Source organism: Haemorhous mexicanus, chromosome 1 (genome assembly GCF_027477595.1).
Source record: "Haemorhous mexicanus isolate bHaeMex1 chromosome 1, bHaeMex1.pri, whole genome shotgun sequence".
NCBI lineage: Eukaryota > Metazoa > Chordata > Aves > Passeriformes > Fringillidae > Haemorhous > Haemorhous mexicanus.
This window is the reverse complement of record NC_082341.1, coordinates 29,615,668-29,632,678: the sequence shown is the minus strand read 5'-3', so window position 1 is coordinate 29,632,678 and position 17,011 is coordinate 29,615,668. Positions and strand designations below refer to the sequence as shown.

Here is a 17,011-nt window from a genome sequence, read left to right as displayed (position 1 = left end):
TGGAAGTGGTAATATTTTCAGTATTTTTGCATTGGTGCACATTTACACTCCAGTATAATCTACCATATTTATGAACCAGAACCACCGAAAACTAAGCACTACAAAAGCAATCAGGAAAAAAGTCAAAACTGAGGCAGCAATTTGGTGTTATTTTAAGCTTCATTAACCATCTCCACGTGACAACTCCTTGGATTTATTATTGTAATGCAAAAACACAGAGCCCGTGTAGACCAGGAAAATGAACTGTTCCTAAAGGCAGCCATGAGATCATCACTGTCCTCTTGACATGTTTTGGGAATGGCTGGAGGGAAACTGAGGGCAACAGAACAGCAACTGGGAGAAGAAAAGCACTGTGTACATTTTATTAGACTTCAGCTGGCCTGAAGGCTCTTAAGGTGTTTCAGCACACAAGTGGGCTCTTACCCTGGATCTCCAGGTCTGTGAGCCAGACACAGCTGCTGGGTAGGCACAGCAGCAGCTCCCAGAGCAGCTCCAGGAGAAGGTGCTGACCACGGATGCTGAAAACTCAGCTACACCTGAGAGAAGCAGTTCTATAGCAACTTCTTGACATCCCTCTGCTTTCAGGTTCTACTCTTTCCCTTCAAAACCTCAATTTCTTCTTTAGAAGCACTAAGCTTGTGAAAGTCTGGAAGTGCTTTGATAGCCATGTGTTTCAACTTCTTTTTACCTCCTCTGTGGGAGTAAGGAGGGATCTCTCTAGTAAAGGGAGCCTGGCTGAGGATCTACCTCTGTCTGCCTCCAGATTTCCCTTCCACCTTGCTCAGGTGCTGTATTCCTTGGCAGAGGGCCTTAATACTCTTCCCCTTTTCTTCCTGTAGACTTGTCTTTCAGGCTACAGCAACTGCCTACTCTGACAGCAGCAGCAACTGAGTGAAGAATGAATGAAGGAAAGGGGCAGTGCAGAATCTGCAATTCAGTATGGTTAGAAACAAATAGGACATTGCACTCCTTGGGTGTTTAGATGTCTGCTTTTTCAGCTGATGCACCACTTCTTTCACAGGCAGCAAGAGGGACCACGCTTCCCTTCAGCTCAGACAACACTTTCTCCATGGATAACACACCATTCTAACTTGAACTCTTTGTTTTCAGAAAACAAACTACTGGAAAGCATTTGTTTTTGTTGCTGTTTTTCTTTCCTTTTTTTTTTTTTACATGTCATTCAATCTCTCATGAAATCAAGACTGTTATCTGGATGACACAGAAATATACACTGCTGAGTTATTACAACAATGACTTTACACCATCTAAAAAAAAAAAGCTGTACAACAACTTTCCAGACATCAAGTTTCTTATATCAGAGATGACAGACATTGATTGTGCAAATACCAAACCTCATTCACTTGTCAAGGGAAAAAAGTTTCAAGTTAATCAGCTGCAGATTACATTCTCCTGGTTTTCTTCATTCATTGTTCTCATAATGACAATATTCATTAACATTGTTTTTATTCTCAACAAAATTCTAAAGCTATCAGAAAACCAAAACAAACAGGAAAGGGGAGGGGTGAAGACTACAGTAGTCGTTAACATACACTTATGTGCACTATAGAAAATAACATCTCTAGCTTCTATTTTTACCTTAACAGGAAAATGGGAGACAAAAAAGTTTACTAGAGTAAATCCTAAAACCTAAGTAAATCATACCCAACCATCCACCATAAATTTTTATCATTTTAATGAGAATTCGTGTGAATTTTTGTAATCAATGAATACAGCAGAAAATACCTTTAGGGTTTTTTTTTTTTTACAGCAGATAACCCAGTAGTGCTATAAAACTCATTGTATAGAGTTTACCATAACAATTAACAAAGTCTTAACCAGCAGTTCAACTCTGCCCAGCTACTGAATGCACCCATCTACTTTAAGATAGAGATTCTTAGAAGAAAAATAGTAGAAATTAAATATGAAAACTACACATTTCTTACAGGACTTGTGTTTTATTTTGAGTACATGTAGAATACCTATCATGGAGAAATACCAAACTATGGAGAATCAGTATTTTTAAGTAGAGGGTGCAGAGAGAAGATTTAGTCCTTTAGAAACTCATCAAATAAATGCACTAGGGTTTGCACGGGGATCCTTTTGGTTCCTGTATCTGTAAGTCAGCCAAACTCCCAGAATCTGAAAATAAAAACCAAAGATATTAAGCAGAGGGTTTCCATCCCATCTTCTAGTTTTACAAAATTTGTTTTAAACACAAAATCATGACAAAGAATTTTCAGTATAGGATACAAGTTTGGGATATTTTACTGTTGCTAAAATTGTACAACCACACTCCATCTTTCTTAATAAGAAAAAAGAATGCACCCTCTCTCTCTGAGAAAAATCATACCCACCAACAGAGAGAAAAACAAAACAAAAACCACAAAACTATGAACAACAAAAGCCAAACCAATATTCACAATGCAATAAAAAATTTCCCATTGTTTTTATAATGAAAGGTAAATTATTCTTCTCCCCTTCCCAAATGATAAATACTCATAAAGCTGCTTTTAGTATAACAACAAAAAAAATTCCTCCTAATTGTTTCATTTTACCATTACCACTTAACTATACAGCTATTCTTGTGCATTTTCAAACCTTGTCATTCCCCCCAGCACCTGCACATTTTTAGCTGAGATGGCTGAGATCAGTGATTCTGTTTAAGCTGCTGTATCTCTCTTCTTGCTGTTATATTTACAAACCTTCTCAAAACTGCACTAAGCAGCAGGAAGAGCACTTTCACATGCTCTTCTCTGGGATTAGAAAATACCTACTCTGAGGATTTTTATGCTCCAATCAATAAAGCAAATTATGCATCATCATGGTACTAAAGCAAAGAGCCAAAAGACCTTCTTAATTTTAACCTACTGTTTAAAATACAGTTCACTCTTGTGCAACTCTGTCTTTGCACTACAGGTGGCACCAAAAAAAAAAAATCCTCAAAGACCTTATGTGTGCTAGAGTGGGGAATTGGTGGGAAGAAGGGAAACAAGGTAAAGCAACAGCACTCTTGTAATATTGCTGGAGAATGGTACACTTGAACAGCTAAGTTTCTGAAAAGTTTAAACTTTACAGCACCACATTTTAATGCTGAGGTTTGTTGTCTAAATAACAAAGCTGTAAGAAAAGCCTTCCTTCTGACAGACACAGGTCTGCCATCAAGGTCATACCTTTGAAAAATCTAGCCTAATTAATTATCTGATTCCTGAGACTGGATTGAGGTTTCCTGCAATAAACCCCCTAAAATTGTCTTTCACAAACCAAAGCTTTAAAAGTGGTAAAAAAGCAGCCAATTTTCCAAAAACCCACTCACCTCTGTGAAGCTGAAGAAGAGTCCTATCCCGCCGACAAATCTCAGCACCATTCCAGCATATTCTTCCATTATTGGTGCACATGGTCTACAGTGGAGAGTTCTAAGACAATCCTGCAACAGATAGAGAGAATTGCTTTCCATTTGCTGATGATACTGTCATTTGAAAGCATCTAGTTTGCTCTAGAAGAGACTGATACCCATGGACAAAACTACAGCAGTTTTAAAAGACTCCAAGAGCCCAAGTGCATATGTAAATGACAGTGGAGTACAAACTTTGCAGGGTGTCCTGTAACTGTCTTTCCAATAAGTTAAGAGCTTAGTATCACTGTAACAACTACATGACACATCTGTTAAAATGCTGCCTGCTGTAACTATGGAAACATTTTTGAACAAACATGGTGTGAATAAGTTATGGTTTTTCACACTTGAACTTACAGCAGGGCAGGTTTCATTTGGATAAAAAACTCTGAATCCACAGCAATTCAGATTTCTCTCAATATCTGTTCTTGCGCTGTTGGTGTTACTCCATCCCACCTCTAGAAGTTCACTCTAGAAGAAGCCATAAGCAAAAAGATATTACATTAATTAAACTGTTTTACACTGTAAGCCAACATACAAAATCTAGTTGATTATGTCCTAACTAAAGCCTTCAGATCTTGATGCTTAACAGGAGAATATAAATATATTAAAAACAACTGGAGTGTCCAGAGAGGCTGTGTAGCTAAAGAAAGAACAGCACCTAACAGCAGCACATTGATGGGTATAATTCCTTTCCTTCTTTTGTTTTTGCTAAACCAAACAAAATCACTAGTAAAGGGACATGTGACTAATCTAGCTGGACTGCACAGGCTATACACAAAAAGCATCCTCACATGCAAAAACTGATTGTTCAGTCACTGTGCTCTTACCCACTTGTTACATGCTCTAAGAACTGGTCTCCATACCACATCGAAAACTTTAACTTTCACATGTAACTGCCTAATGTAGTTATGACCTTTCCAGTTACACAAGAACAATTCAATGACTTTTATCAAATTTACACCATGATTACTGTATATTTCATCAGCTTATCTGAAATTGCTGAACATGAGATATTATCAAGATACCATGCTGCTACACCTGTGACTATAAACCTAGAAAGGAAGCTTAAAAACAAATTAAATAATAAATTTTAAAAAGTCATTTTAGGACCCAAAGGTATTCCATTCTAGCTACCAGAGCCAAGCATTGACCAAAGTCAACTCTTTAATAAACAGGACAATGCTGATTTTCTTAAAATATGCTCTCCCCTTTTTATGGAGGACTATATACAAATACATGCGCCTGTGTACATATATATTTAGAGTGTTATGCTACAGATTAACTGAGAAGGCAGGAAACTTTTCTTACCTGCTGTTCCTCATTTAATGCCAAACAGGCACAGGAGACAGAAAACTGGACAATAAAGACTAGCAGAAGAATAATCATGTACTGGAAACAATCAATAGTTAAGGATACACTCTCAAATTAATTTTACTTTTATAACATATGCACCTAATGGTATTATTTACTTCACTGGGTAACAGTCCTTTAAAACAAAAGAACTATGGAACCAAATTCTGACTGGATGTGGAAAAGATGACCTAAATAATGTTCCCAAAACCCAATCACCATGTATTATCTCTTTTTGGCTACTACTATACATAGGTGGTATTTCCTTGTTAGATATTTCTTGCCTAGCAAGAAAACATGAGCGGAGAGGTCAATAAAAGGAGCTTTGAGTGCAAGATCTCCAGCCATTTTCTGCAGCTTTAGGGACTCATGTAATTTCAATATACTTCAGAAGTAGAGAAAATATTTTTCTGGGTATTGCATATTCAGATTACTTTTTTCCAATGACAGAGTACTGTAATTAATTACAAAAAAAACCCTTTAGTGTAGATTAAAAATAATAGAAGGTAAGAGTTGCTCTGGGAACACAGCCTCACACACTTTTGGACTACTGCATCTGAAGATGGTATAAAACAAAAAGAATGAACTTTGATAATAAAGATCATGTTTTGAAAGTTGGGGAGCACTTTCAAAATTTGGCTGCTGTGTTCAGAGTCAGATACTTCACACAATTTAGCTGTTTGTAAAGTGGAGGTCAGTTCTTATCCACAGACCACAAAAGTTAAACATTAATAGTTCACCTACTTTAGCCCCGTGTAGGGTTGAGCACACAGTAAGAAGCACCTGTGACACAGTGAGCTACCATAAAAAGCTCTCAAAGAATTAAAATAATCTTATTTTAAAAAAGAGATGTGAATACTTCTATCTTCAGAGCACAAACAATGGAGGAAAAAAAGGAAACTGAAATAAAGTTAAATGGGAAGGAAGTATTAATTTAGACTGCACTTGACCAAAGTAAGATGCGAATTTCTGTTCTGTTTCTGAAGCACCTCCCCCAGCAGTCTCAGCTGACTCAGGAGGTTGTTTACACAGCTGGAACCACACTGCAATCAATGCAGTGCATCAGAAGGATACAAAGAATAGCAATACTTGATGATGTTTCACTGCACCGATCAATCCAACTAAGGCAATAAAGAAGAGGAAGACTCCCACTGCGATTACCACTCCAACAACTCTGAAACTAGAGATGAGGCCAAAGCCAATTCCCCATGCTGCAATTCCAATCAGCAGCAGGCTCACCAGCTGGAGGGAAGAGAACACACAAAGTCAGACTGCATATTAAAAAGGCTCCCACACACAGATAATTTTTTTACATTAAAGTTGTTTTTAAAAACATGCAATTTTTCTTTCTGGTGCAAAGAGAAGAAACACAACCCTAAACAAACCAATCCTCCACATCATTGAATAAGTAATTTCAGTTCCAGATGTTTTAAGGCATACATATTCTTCCACACTGTCAATGTGGAACTGTTACAACTCAAACTACCTGTAAGTCAAGACGTGTTGTACTATCAGTGACTGACTAGAGACAAAAAACTGTAGATCGTAATGTAATTCACAAATAAGCTAAAAATCATCAGCTTTAATTCAGAGTGGAGTAAGAACCAAAATTTCAGATCTTTGGTAAACTATGGCAGTATATTTAAAGAAAATAGAATATACAGCTACACAGTTCTGAACGTATAAAAAAGGGCACTTTGCCAAAACTTACTGTAATCAGCTGTATTAATTCATTAAAGGAGTTTCTACATACTTGATAATGTAACACAACAGTTAACATGGTGACAAAAAATACATTTCAGATCTGAATTTCAAGGACTTTATACAGTGAAACAATAAAAGCCTCCTGTCTCCTCTGCATATTTTTTCAAGAAAACAGCTCTACTATTAAGTGAATCCTATTCAATACCCAAAACACTTATGCTGTTTCCTTCCTTTTAAACATGGTATTCAGGGAAGTCAGGCAGGAATCTGTCCCAGTTACTTCACAGAGATTTATTGTTTATATGGGCAGGAAGCTCCAGCCTTTCCTGTTTCCACACCAAAAAAACAACCCCAAGAAAAAAGAAATTCCAACATGAAAAGCTGCAGAGAAATTTGTAATGAAGTCTAGCAGAAGGGAAGCAGCAGACAAAGCCAATTCAGATATCCAAGACACAAGATGCCCAAGACTCTCTGGTTTGAAACAGACCTATGTGTAACATTGGTCATTACAGTCTCTGTTAAATGACACCAATTCAACATGCAAGTTTTAACTTTCCAAAACAGTGATCTCACAAAAAAATACTCAGCTTTGCAGCAATTAAAAAAAAAATCCAAACCAACAATATAAAACAGCAAGCACTTAGTCTACTTCAACTACTTGGCTTCGCTTAGCAACAGGTATAGAGCAAGCACTTACACTTGCTCACCATTTCCATTCAAACAGGGCACATTCTCATGAAGCACATTTTACTGCTTACACAGAGGCAGGAAGAATTAAAAAAAAAAAAAAAAAAAAGGGAATTTCCAACTTATCACTTTAGTATACTTATCATATATCTGGGAATTCTTGTTGGTATTAATGCCCAATACATCTGTATATTTTTTCCACTGAAGTACATTTTAGAGGACTATCTATGTAATGCAGCTTTTGAAACATGGAAATCTAAGATAACATCAAGAAAGCTCGTAAAACAACTAGAGATGCTCATCAAGATGTAAACACAGCAGGTGGAATTTTTTTTGTGTTCACACAGGAATACATCTCAAAAAACTTTTTACCAAAAGCCAGTAATCCGCCCAAGAAATTCAAGAGCCTGCAAGAACAAAAGCAGGATACTTGTCATACCTAGACTTCTCTCTTAACACATAAAAATACAAAAAACAATATAAAATTCAAAGGAATTGTTCAGGACCAGCAGAGTTTAGGATTTCACATTTGTCTTTGTTTCTCTTAAACAAAAACTCTAAATTACCACATTTATTTAAAACCAAAACAATAGGCCAAAGTATCACAAATCAAAATTACAGAGAGGACTGAAGAAAAAAATAAAATAAAGCACCTTGGCTCTTACACAGTCAAATTTTCTGAATCCATGCCGCACAAGGCTATAAACTTCCCAACAGCAGTACATTAAAAATTAGCCGGGCTAGTCAGACAGTTTATTGAAAGACCTCTGCCCACTCACTTTTTTTCACTGTCTCATTCCACTGGAAAGATTTATTTTTCTATGTAAGTACCAGAAGCAAGTAACTAAAGAAACCCCACAGCCCAATTTCCAATCAAAAAGTGCTGTCTGATATCCCATGCTCTGCATCAGCTTCTAAATACTGAACTCACTTCCACTACATAGGTCTTCAAAAAAAAAAAATCTCACAAGCAAAGCTCAATTTACTTCTCAAAGAAGTGCAGATGAAACTTTGTTCCTAATAGTTTTCACCAATACTTTTCTGTCTGAGGGCAAATCTTTCACCAATCTGCCTCCAGGATACCAAAATACATGTTTGTTCAGCTCTCTGCTCATTTCATAAGATGTCCAAAAGCACTGGATTAAATTAGTTTGTTCTTAAAATACTGAAATCAAAACATCTTGCTGGCAGCAGGTAAGCACCACCACAAAGGCTGATGCTGGAGCCAATATCACACAGTATCTTCATTAACAACCTGAATATAACACAAAATGAATTCTCAGAAAACATGTGGATGATACAAAACACAGAGAAGTGGTTGACTCTCCAAAAAGAGATTTAACTCAGATATACCTCGATAATCTTGAGGAATAAGCCAACCTCAGGAACCTTGCAAAGTGAAAAATTGTGCTCCTGGGCACTTCAGTGGAGCCTGGGATTGGACCAGTTGAACAACAGCCTTAATGAGACAGACATGGAGATCAAACTGTTTGTCAGGTTGAATACAAGCCAGGAGTCTCACAGTCTCACTGCAAACAGGGAAACCAAGAAGAGTGCAATCAAAGGAAACACAATGCTGGTGAGACTGAAGCTCAAAGAGTGTGTTTTATTTCAAGTCCCCCAGGCGGAAAAGGAATTTGAGAACCTGGCAGGAGTCAGTAAAATGGCATGGAGCCTTGATAATGAGAGGTTTGAGAAGAGGTGATGGAGCTGGGTTTCTTTAGTATGACAAAGAGGCTGCCTAGGGGTAATCACGTACTAACTAAAGCTGAAGGCACATCATAGAAACATGGAAGCAAACTCTTCTGGGTATCATAAGTAACAGCTTGGGAGGTTCAGACTGGACATTAGAAAACACACCTGCAAGGTGGTTTGGTGATGATCTTTGTTCTCAGGGCTGTCCAAGACTCCACGGGCTAAGCCACAGACAGCAAGGTACTGTTACTCATAATCCTGATCAGGGGCCTGGACTGATGAGCCCCAAAAATGCCTTCCAACTAACACTACCACACACTACAGCCAGCACTTTGACCATGCCACTCTCTCCAAACCAAAAATCAAGTTTTAACAGATAGGTAAGAGGTGGATTTAGCACTGATCAAGGACTATCTTCTCCACCAGTTCAAACCCTAGCTACCTTACTTAGAGGCACACACACAAATATAGGCTTAGCATAATTCAATATATAAACTAGTAATTTTGAAATTGAGTAAATGCTTTACCAGAACAAACCTTTAGGTAGCACAAATTCTAGGTGAAGATCAGTGGTTTTCCCTGTGAGATTAGAGTATTTCTACTTTAGAGTAAAACAAATGGAAAAAAAATTCAAGCATATTGTCAGGAGACAAAACATTACTCCAATGTCAGTATCTGTATAGGGAAAATTTTAGGGAAGACTGAAGTTCAAGATCAGTGGAAGAGATCAGACTCCAGTTTAGGCAACTTCCCTTTATTTAATACACATACATACACTCATTTCAACTTCAGAGCTGTTCCAAATACAACAATTTCCCTAACAAATCTCTAAATTTGCTCTCTTCTTTAAATCGAAGTTCTCCTGTGCACATAGCTGCTCATTTCCCTCCTTCCTGTTCTGGAAAAAACTTATTTCTTTCCACAAGTGCTCCTGCTGTACTTATGTGCAATTTTATAGATCGCACTACAAAAAAGAAACAAAGATACTGACAAACTATTTCTCTAAACAATGCCATGAGAAACAATTCAAATGCTAAAACCACTTCCTCCTTCCTAAAACAGCAAGCCACCAGCAAATCTGCTGTCTTGACTAACTGGCAACTTTTTGGTATTTCAACTAGCTTGGACTGCTGGCTAGGAAGGAAGTCATATGCAGAAACTGGTATTCCCCCTGCTTCCTTACCACCTCAGTACTAACAGGAGTTGGTAAAAACCACATCTCAGAATTTAAGTTTTACAAACTACTGACGCACCATTCCTAAGTAAAGAGATTATACAGCTTTTATTCTCATATCAGCAAGGGAAGTATTTACAGAATAGCTGTCAAAGTGAATATGGAACAGGAACTAAAACCAGAGAGATTACACAAATGATGAAATACATCCTCCCTAAACTCTCTCCCCACATTTAAGTTCATATGCTACTACTTTAAAGGGTGCTTTACAATTTAAATGTCAAATGACATATATACTTAAGCTAGAGGTTTCCACTACTCTCCCCTTCCATTTGGGCAACCATTTCTGCACAGCCACAGAGAATCTAGAAGACAATTCTGATTCCTGGCACTTAATTTAAAAACACCACGTTAAAACAGCAGGCAGTACATAGTGGTGTAACCATAACATTTAGCAAGTTAAAATGAAGCTAAAGTGGTTTCTATCACAGCTGTAAGCTACTCAACCAGTAAGCAACTTAATTTCCTTACAGTATTACTTCAGCTTTACTGAGAGCAAAGGAAAGCTCTGGGTACCTCCAAAGGAATTCTAACAGAAAGCAAAATCTTCCACCTTTATGAGACTTACTTAAATGAAGAGTGATCAGCAGTCTGATTACTGAACAGCCTTGAGACACGTAGGGTGGACCAAGCAATTTATGTGAAAGGCAGCATTCCTGGCTCCTATCACAAAATCCTGTTCTTTCAGTTTCAGGCCTTGTAAAGAGTTATTCACTTTATTGGTCATGTAACAAACTATTTACACACTAAAATGTCAGTTAGATTTAACTCCTGCTTAATACCCTCTGGTCTTTGGAAATGAAAGCTTTCTGCTCTGCAGCAGGAACAATTAAGTTCTAAAATGTTACTTTTACTTGTGTGTTTGTTCATTGTTTTTTAAGAGGTTACAAAATGTTTTCATAAAGCCTGGTGAGCCCATAGATCCTTCTTCCACACATCCTATCTCCTTCAACACAAAAACAGGAGTACAAAACCCCACAACTAATGATATAAGCTACAAGGCTTCTGCAGGACACTCAAAGGGGTTCTCAATAATTGTGCTGGTTTTAAAGAGCCCACCTGCACCACCAGGATGGCTGAAAAGACCAGCAGTATCAAAACACACCGTGTTCCATATACCCTCCTCCTCTGTGTCCTGTCATTCTCCTCTATCCCAAAGGACAGGCTGCCTTCTTAGCTCCACATGCCACTGCACACTGCACAAGACAATGAAAAACCAAAACCCTCTCCTGGCTGGCCTATGGACCCAGCACACGTCTGGATTCTGACCCACCACCACAGACTGCTGTCACTTTGGCTACAAACTGACACACAGCATGGCCGAGGGCCTTTCCAAGCCTTGGAAAAGCACCTTTAAATATCTATCTGTACTTTTGCTGCATTCTTGTGTGTTCTCAGGCATGAGCACAGAAACCTTCCCAAAATGCAATGAAAACAAAAAGGCCACAAGACTGACATGACCAACATTAGCTTCCTTGACCAATACCTGGGAGCTTCTGTACCAGTTTTATTACATGTCAAGACTAGACAGCCCAGCTTATACTGCCATCTTCAAAATGTTCTTGAGAACAACAGAAATGGCTCCAAGGCAACCTGTCCCATTTGTTGAGCATCCAGGCGTGACAATGAGGGAGACCAGCACAGAACAGGCTGGTGCTGGGGCAAACTCTTGATGCTGCACACCTAAATGCTGACCAGACAGGGCAAGCCGTAGGTATTTTATCTTATTTATCTTACAGCTGAAAACAAATTAGGACAAACCAAAATGGAGCTGCACTCAGAGACTGCAGGTTCACTAATCAATATGAAAGAAATTGCCACTTGAGGCAAGAACTGTGCTTCTCTAACTCCTGTCTGCTTGTATCTGGCTCTGTGTAGCCACTACGTCAGTCAGGAAATATCAGAGAACACAAAGACATGTTCCCTTTCCTGAGGAAAATCCAAATGTTCACCCTGCCTCTGACAATAAGTTTCCCCTATGCAGCAAAAAGATGAAGTAGACAGATTTGCATGGAAGATGATCCTAATTCCTCTGCATCGGGAACTCTGAAAGTAAGACAAACATTATTATAAAATACCTTAGTAATTAAAAACCCTCTTAAAATCATCAAGGCCAGGCTGGATGAGGCTTTGAACAACCTGGTCTAGTGGTAGGTGTCCCTGTCCATGAAAGAAGGGTTGGACTATCAGGATTTTGAAGGTCTCTTCCAACACAAATCATTCTATGATACTAAGCACACACCATCCAAATCTCAGAATTTCTATACTTATCTTTGCATATTTCCATAATACAGGGAAACCAAGTTTGATAAAGAGGATAGAAAGCCCAAATTCAACTTCAATAATTAAAGCACCCAGAGAACAAGAGACAGTGACAGGGAAAACAGAACAAACAACCCCAAAAACTCTTTCAAACACAATGCTTTGAAAATGGATGCAAAAACCACTTAATAGGCAATCAAAAAAGAGGTTCAGAGAATGACATAATATAAAAAGTGAATTCTTTTGATATGGCTCTTTCTAGTGTTACAACTAAATGTGGATGCTTTTATGGAATAAGCTTTGTGCTACTAAAAAAATACACACTTCTAATGGAAAAGGTATGGTTTAATTGAAATCAAGTGGCTGTTTTAAGTGTAAGAAAACATAAAGCCTGCTCATGAAAATGTGAGATGTTAAAATACTGCCAACAAACATTTCATGTTTCCGCTGCGGCAATAATTAAGTAGCAGCTTGAGTGACAAAATCAGCACATACCACCCAAATTAATTGTAAGAACTGGTTTTTTATTTGAATATTTAATCTTGTGGCTCACCTACCACTTCAACCTTTCACCACTAGTTAGGAACTTTCCTTTCCTTTCCAAAAATCAGATACAATCTAAGATATTGACTGTTTGTACTTCAACACAAACATTGAAGACTTCCTTGGAAGCTTAAGTTTTAAGCTACAAACACATCCCTGAATTTGGATTAATTTTGTGGACAGGCACTTTAAACAGTTTGTACAGATCTGCCATTTGATGGGAAATGTAAATATGACTAAATAAAAACTAAATAGGCCAGATAGCCAAAAATAGTACTTTAAAGGTTCTTGTGTTCAGTTCTTCCATGTAAGGCTTTATTCTGACAATATACATCATCATGTACTCAGAGTCAATAAACAGTCTCAATTATTTTTTTCTACTCTTCCTCTACACATAAGGAACCATACTGAAGTCAGCAAGACTCAGCACAGATGCCAGAATTACTCATATAAAATAGATTGAAAAACAGAATCAGGGCCTAAGGACCCTAACTTAGTCGGGAGAAGAACCAAAAGTCATCGGCAAAGTAAAATATGAAAAGAAGATTAAGTGAGCAGTTTGGTTGGTGGGTTTCTGGTTTCTTGCCTTAAACCAGTAACTGATTGATTACTGCCTGGACATATATTTCTCTTGGTGTACTGCTACAAAAAAAATCAAAAAAGGCAGTACTAAAAAAAATTTAAAATAAGCTCCAATATAATATTTTATCTAGAGTGTTTTAATGAAAGGCAGAATGTAAACTGAAACCTCCAATATACAGTTTTCAAGGTTAATTCATGTCATACAGACACATCAGTGCTGGCTACAAAAACATCCAAGAAGTGTCACCTATCCCTTCTTACCACCACTACTCCCTTCTGACCATTTATTAGTGAATCAACACTATTTCAAAGAGACAATCATTATGTTATTGCTCTGATTGTCTTCTGTATTTTTTTTCCAGTGGTGAAAAAATAAGTCCATAATTGAAAGGGTTGCTGCTTCAACCTTTTATTTCAGGTTTTTGTCTAACCAAGGAACAGAGAAGCCCACACACTTTACAACTCTACCAGGCCAAGTAAGCACTTTAAATGTTATTTCCCCAACTAAGAATTTAAAACCACTAAGTCTTGTAACTTGTTTTATCAATAAACAATACTAGCAATAACAATTGGACATTATTGTAACTATCATTTAAAGACGTCATTCCTTCCCTTCAGCAACACCAGGTGTTTTGTATAGGTCAAGTGACAGAAGAAAGAGTGACACCCACAAAGTAAAGTCTACTCAAGCAGACATCAGAGCAGAGATTAAAGTGGTAAATACACTGTACACAGACAGAACTACAGAAGTCCAAAAGTTCAACCCACCCTTGCTAAGGCCAGATATGCCCAAAAGACCTACCAGACTCATTACACCTGGTTAATATATGGCTATATGACTGCAGAATTAATGATGCAGTCATTAGGAAAAAACCACCTACTGTCCACATGACATTACAGTATTACTTGTGCATCCATCTGAGAATGATCCAGATTTCTCTCACTCAAGGCGTAATAGCAATAATAACAAAAGAAACGTTGCATTAACTGAAAAGCAAAATTGAGATGGGATAATGCACCCATAACCCACCTTCTGGCACAGGAAAATCCCATGAAATCTGACCCAAATATTCTGGGGACCCTTTCAACCTCAGCTTTATGATTCTAACTTAGCTCCGTCATAACACTCTACATCCATTAAACTTACCTTCAACTACAGATATCAAACACCTGCTCCCCTCTGCTCTGGCTGGGTGCAGCCCAACAACAGGAAGCATCACAGGGATCCAAGCTAATTTTCATAGTGGGTAGACTGGGCTGCCTAAGCATGCTCCAAACTTTTCAGGGACATATTTCACTCTCCAAGGATGGAGACCAAGTAATAATGCAGCCTCTCCTACATAAAGATTTCTCTTCCGCTCTTTTCTGAGGAAAGGGGGGGATGGGTCACCTTGTACACCCAAGAACATCAACCAGCTCTGGATTCAGCACAGGTGTTACCACATTCCTTTGCGCTCCATCAGGTCCAGTTACTGCCAGGTACTGTTTGTTCTGATGAACAGTGTTAGACCTGCTTGTTCTCCGGTCTTGTTTCAGCCCAGACCAGGCAGTGCTTTTGGAAAAGCATAGATACAACTACCCAAAAGCACTGCCTGACCCCAATTTCAGTCTGCTGAAAGTCACTCCCAAGCACAGTTGTAAACTTGAAACATTAGAGGACATTCTACCTCTCCAGATGTGCTGTGAGAGGAAGCCATTACACTTGCTCCCGTTTCTTATTATTTCTGAGCCCTTTAAAAAGAGGTATCGAGGAAAAAAATCCTGTAGCTACACCACAATTGGGTATTTTTTTTCTCCTCTGTTGAAAACAGGCCCTCCGACACGCTGGAACAGAATCAGGCACCTGCCTGCAGCTACCCAGCAAAGTCATTTATTTCAGTTTATCATCCTACTTTTTTTCCTCCTCCTCACGTATCTTCCCATCACCGTAGGCAGCCCGATTTGGTGACTCCCTGCTTTATCCCAAAAACTCCGGGGTTGCTGGGGGCCTCGTCACTGACCGAACTGCACTCATTTGGGCGCTGATGCTTGGCTGAGGAATAATAAAACAAACCCTTCCCCGCTTCACGCCTGGATTGGTGCAGCGCCCTTTCCAGACGAAGAAAAAGGGCACCGGCGGGCCGGGCCCCGGGGCCGCTCCCTGCAGGAGAGGAGGCAGCCGCCGCTGCCCCGGGCGGACAGCGCTCCCGGGCCTCCTGGATTTTGATCCCCAGCAGCCACGTCCGCGCGGTGACAAAGCCCGGCCTAACCGCTGTCACCTCCTCAGCCCTCCCACCCCAGCCTCCCGAGCCGGAAGCCGCGACCGCCCGGCGGCCGCAGCGCGGACACCCCGGCCCCCGAGTGCACATCCCGCCGGGAGAAGCGCAGCGAGCCCCGCCACGCCACCTCCCCTCCCCATCCCAGCCCAGCTCAGCCCATCCCCGCCCAGCCCAGCCGAGCTGGCGGCGGGAGCAGCGGGACGAGGCAGAGCCTGCGGCGGCGGGCCGAGCGCGGCGGGCACGCACCGTGTAGAGCAGGTTGAGGGCGCACAGGCAGTTCTTGGAGCAGGCGAAGCCCCCGCACGCCATCGCTCCGCCGCCACCGCCTCCCCGCACGGTAGCCGCTCCGCCAGGAGGCCGCGGCCCCGCCCCCGGCCACGCGCGGGTGCGGCCGCAGCAGGTGAGCGGCGCCCGCTGATTGGCCGCTGCGGGGCGCAAAGGTAAATGTATGCAAATGACGGCTGTGACGTCGGCGCCGTCGCCCGCTATCTGGCGGCTCGCGCTGCGCGGGAGGGGCCCCTTCTGCTGTCCCCGTTCCCCATTCCCGTGACGACACGAGCCCCGTTCGCTTGTCCCCGTTCCCCGTTGCTGTGACGACACGAGCCCCGTTCGCTTGTCCCCGTTGCTGTGACGACACCAGCCGCGTTCCCCGTTGCTGTGACACGAGCCCCGGTCCCCGTTCGCCGCTGCCCGCTGCTGTGACGACACGAGCCCGGGCCTGGCCCCCGCCCGCCGGACCCCGCCGCGGCGCCGTTCTGGTCCCCGCACGAGCGGCGGCGCCTCGCCGGTGACGGCGCACCCCTATAAGCCTGTGTAATCCCAAGGAGAACATCCAGGGATTCACTTGTACAGACCGGGAAAGTGTTCGAAGCCCTGGTAGTTCTGCCAGCGCTTCGTAGAGTCATCGAGGCTGGAATGAACCATCAAGTTCAACCGTCAGCCCAGCACTGCTGATGTCATCTTATTTCTATTTTAAACACATTTTATTTATCTATTTATTTATTTTTTACAAAGTCATTTTTCTACTGCACCTCCTTACATACTTGTATATTTCCTTAGTTTGAGGGTTAAATATTTTCAATTGCAATTATTCTACTTTACAAAACCTTCCACCTGTACCAATAAATTCCTGCTATTCAGTAGCTAGTTTTTGTTAAATGTTCCTACTTGGCTTGAATGGTGTCCTGGTTCACTCCAACCATCCAAAATTCTGTCTTCACAGTCCCCGTGGGCTGCAGCTTGCTGAGTGATGCTTTATAATAAATACAACAGATCTAATATCTGCCAGCTATTCCAGTGTGG

At 40.5% G+C, this 17,011-nt stretch overlaps 1 protein-coding gene across 2 annotated transcripts; it reads right to left on the bottom strand.

Annotated features, from left to right (window-relative positions):
* Nucleotides 1-1,131: 1,131 nt before the first annotated feature.
* On the bottom strand, nucleotides 1,132-16,556 carry TSPAN13 (tetraspanin 13). Of its 2 annotated transcripts, XM_059844179.1 has the most exons (6): nucleotides 15,956-16,114; nucleotides 5,819-5,986; nucleotides 4,703-4,783; nucleotides 3,749-3,862; nucleotides 3,314-3,424; nucleotides 1,132-2,139 (listed from the first exon to the last, which is right to left on the bottom strand). In XM_059844179.1, the coding sequence occupies exons 1-6, from the start codon at nucleotides 16,016-16,018 to the stop codon at nucleotides 2,065-2,067; spliced, it is 612 nt and encodes a 203-aa protein (XP_059700162.1). In that variant the 5' UTR covers nucleotides 16,019-16,114; the 3' UTR covers nucleotides 1,132-2,064. The 2 variants fall into 2 exon arrangements, with proteins under 2 accessions (XP_059700162.1, XP_059700168.1); XM_059844185.1 differs by lacking the exons at nucleotides 1,132-2,139; nucleotides 3,314-3,424; nucleotides 4,703-4,783; nucleotides 5,819-5,986 and having other exon boundaries at nucleotides 3,801-3,862; nucleotides 15,956-16,556.
* Between the last annotated feature and the right edge of the window lie 455 nt (nucleotides 16,557-17,011).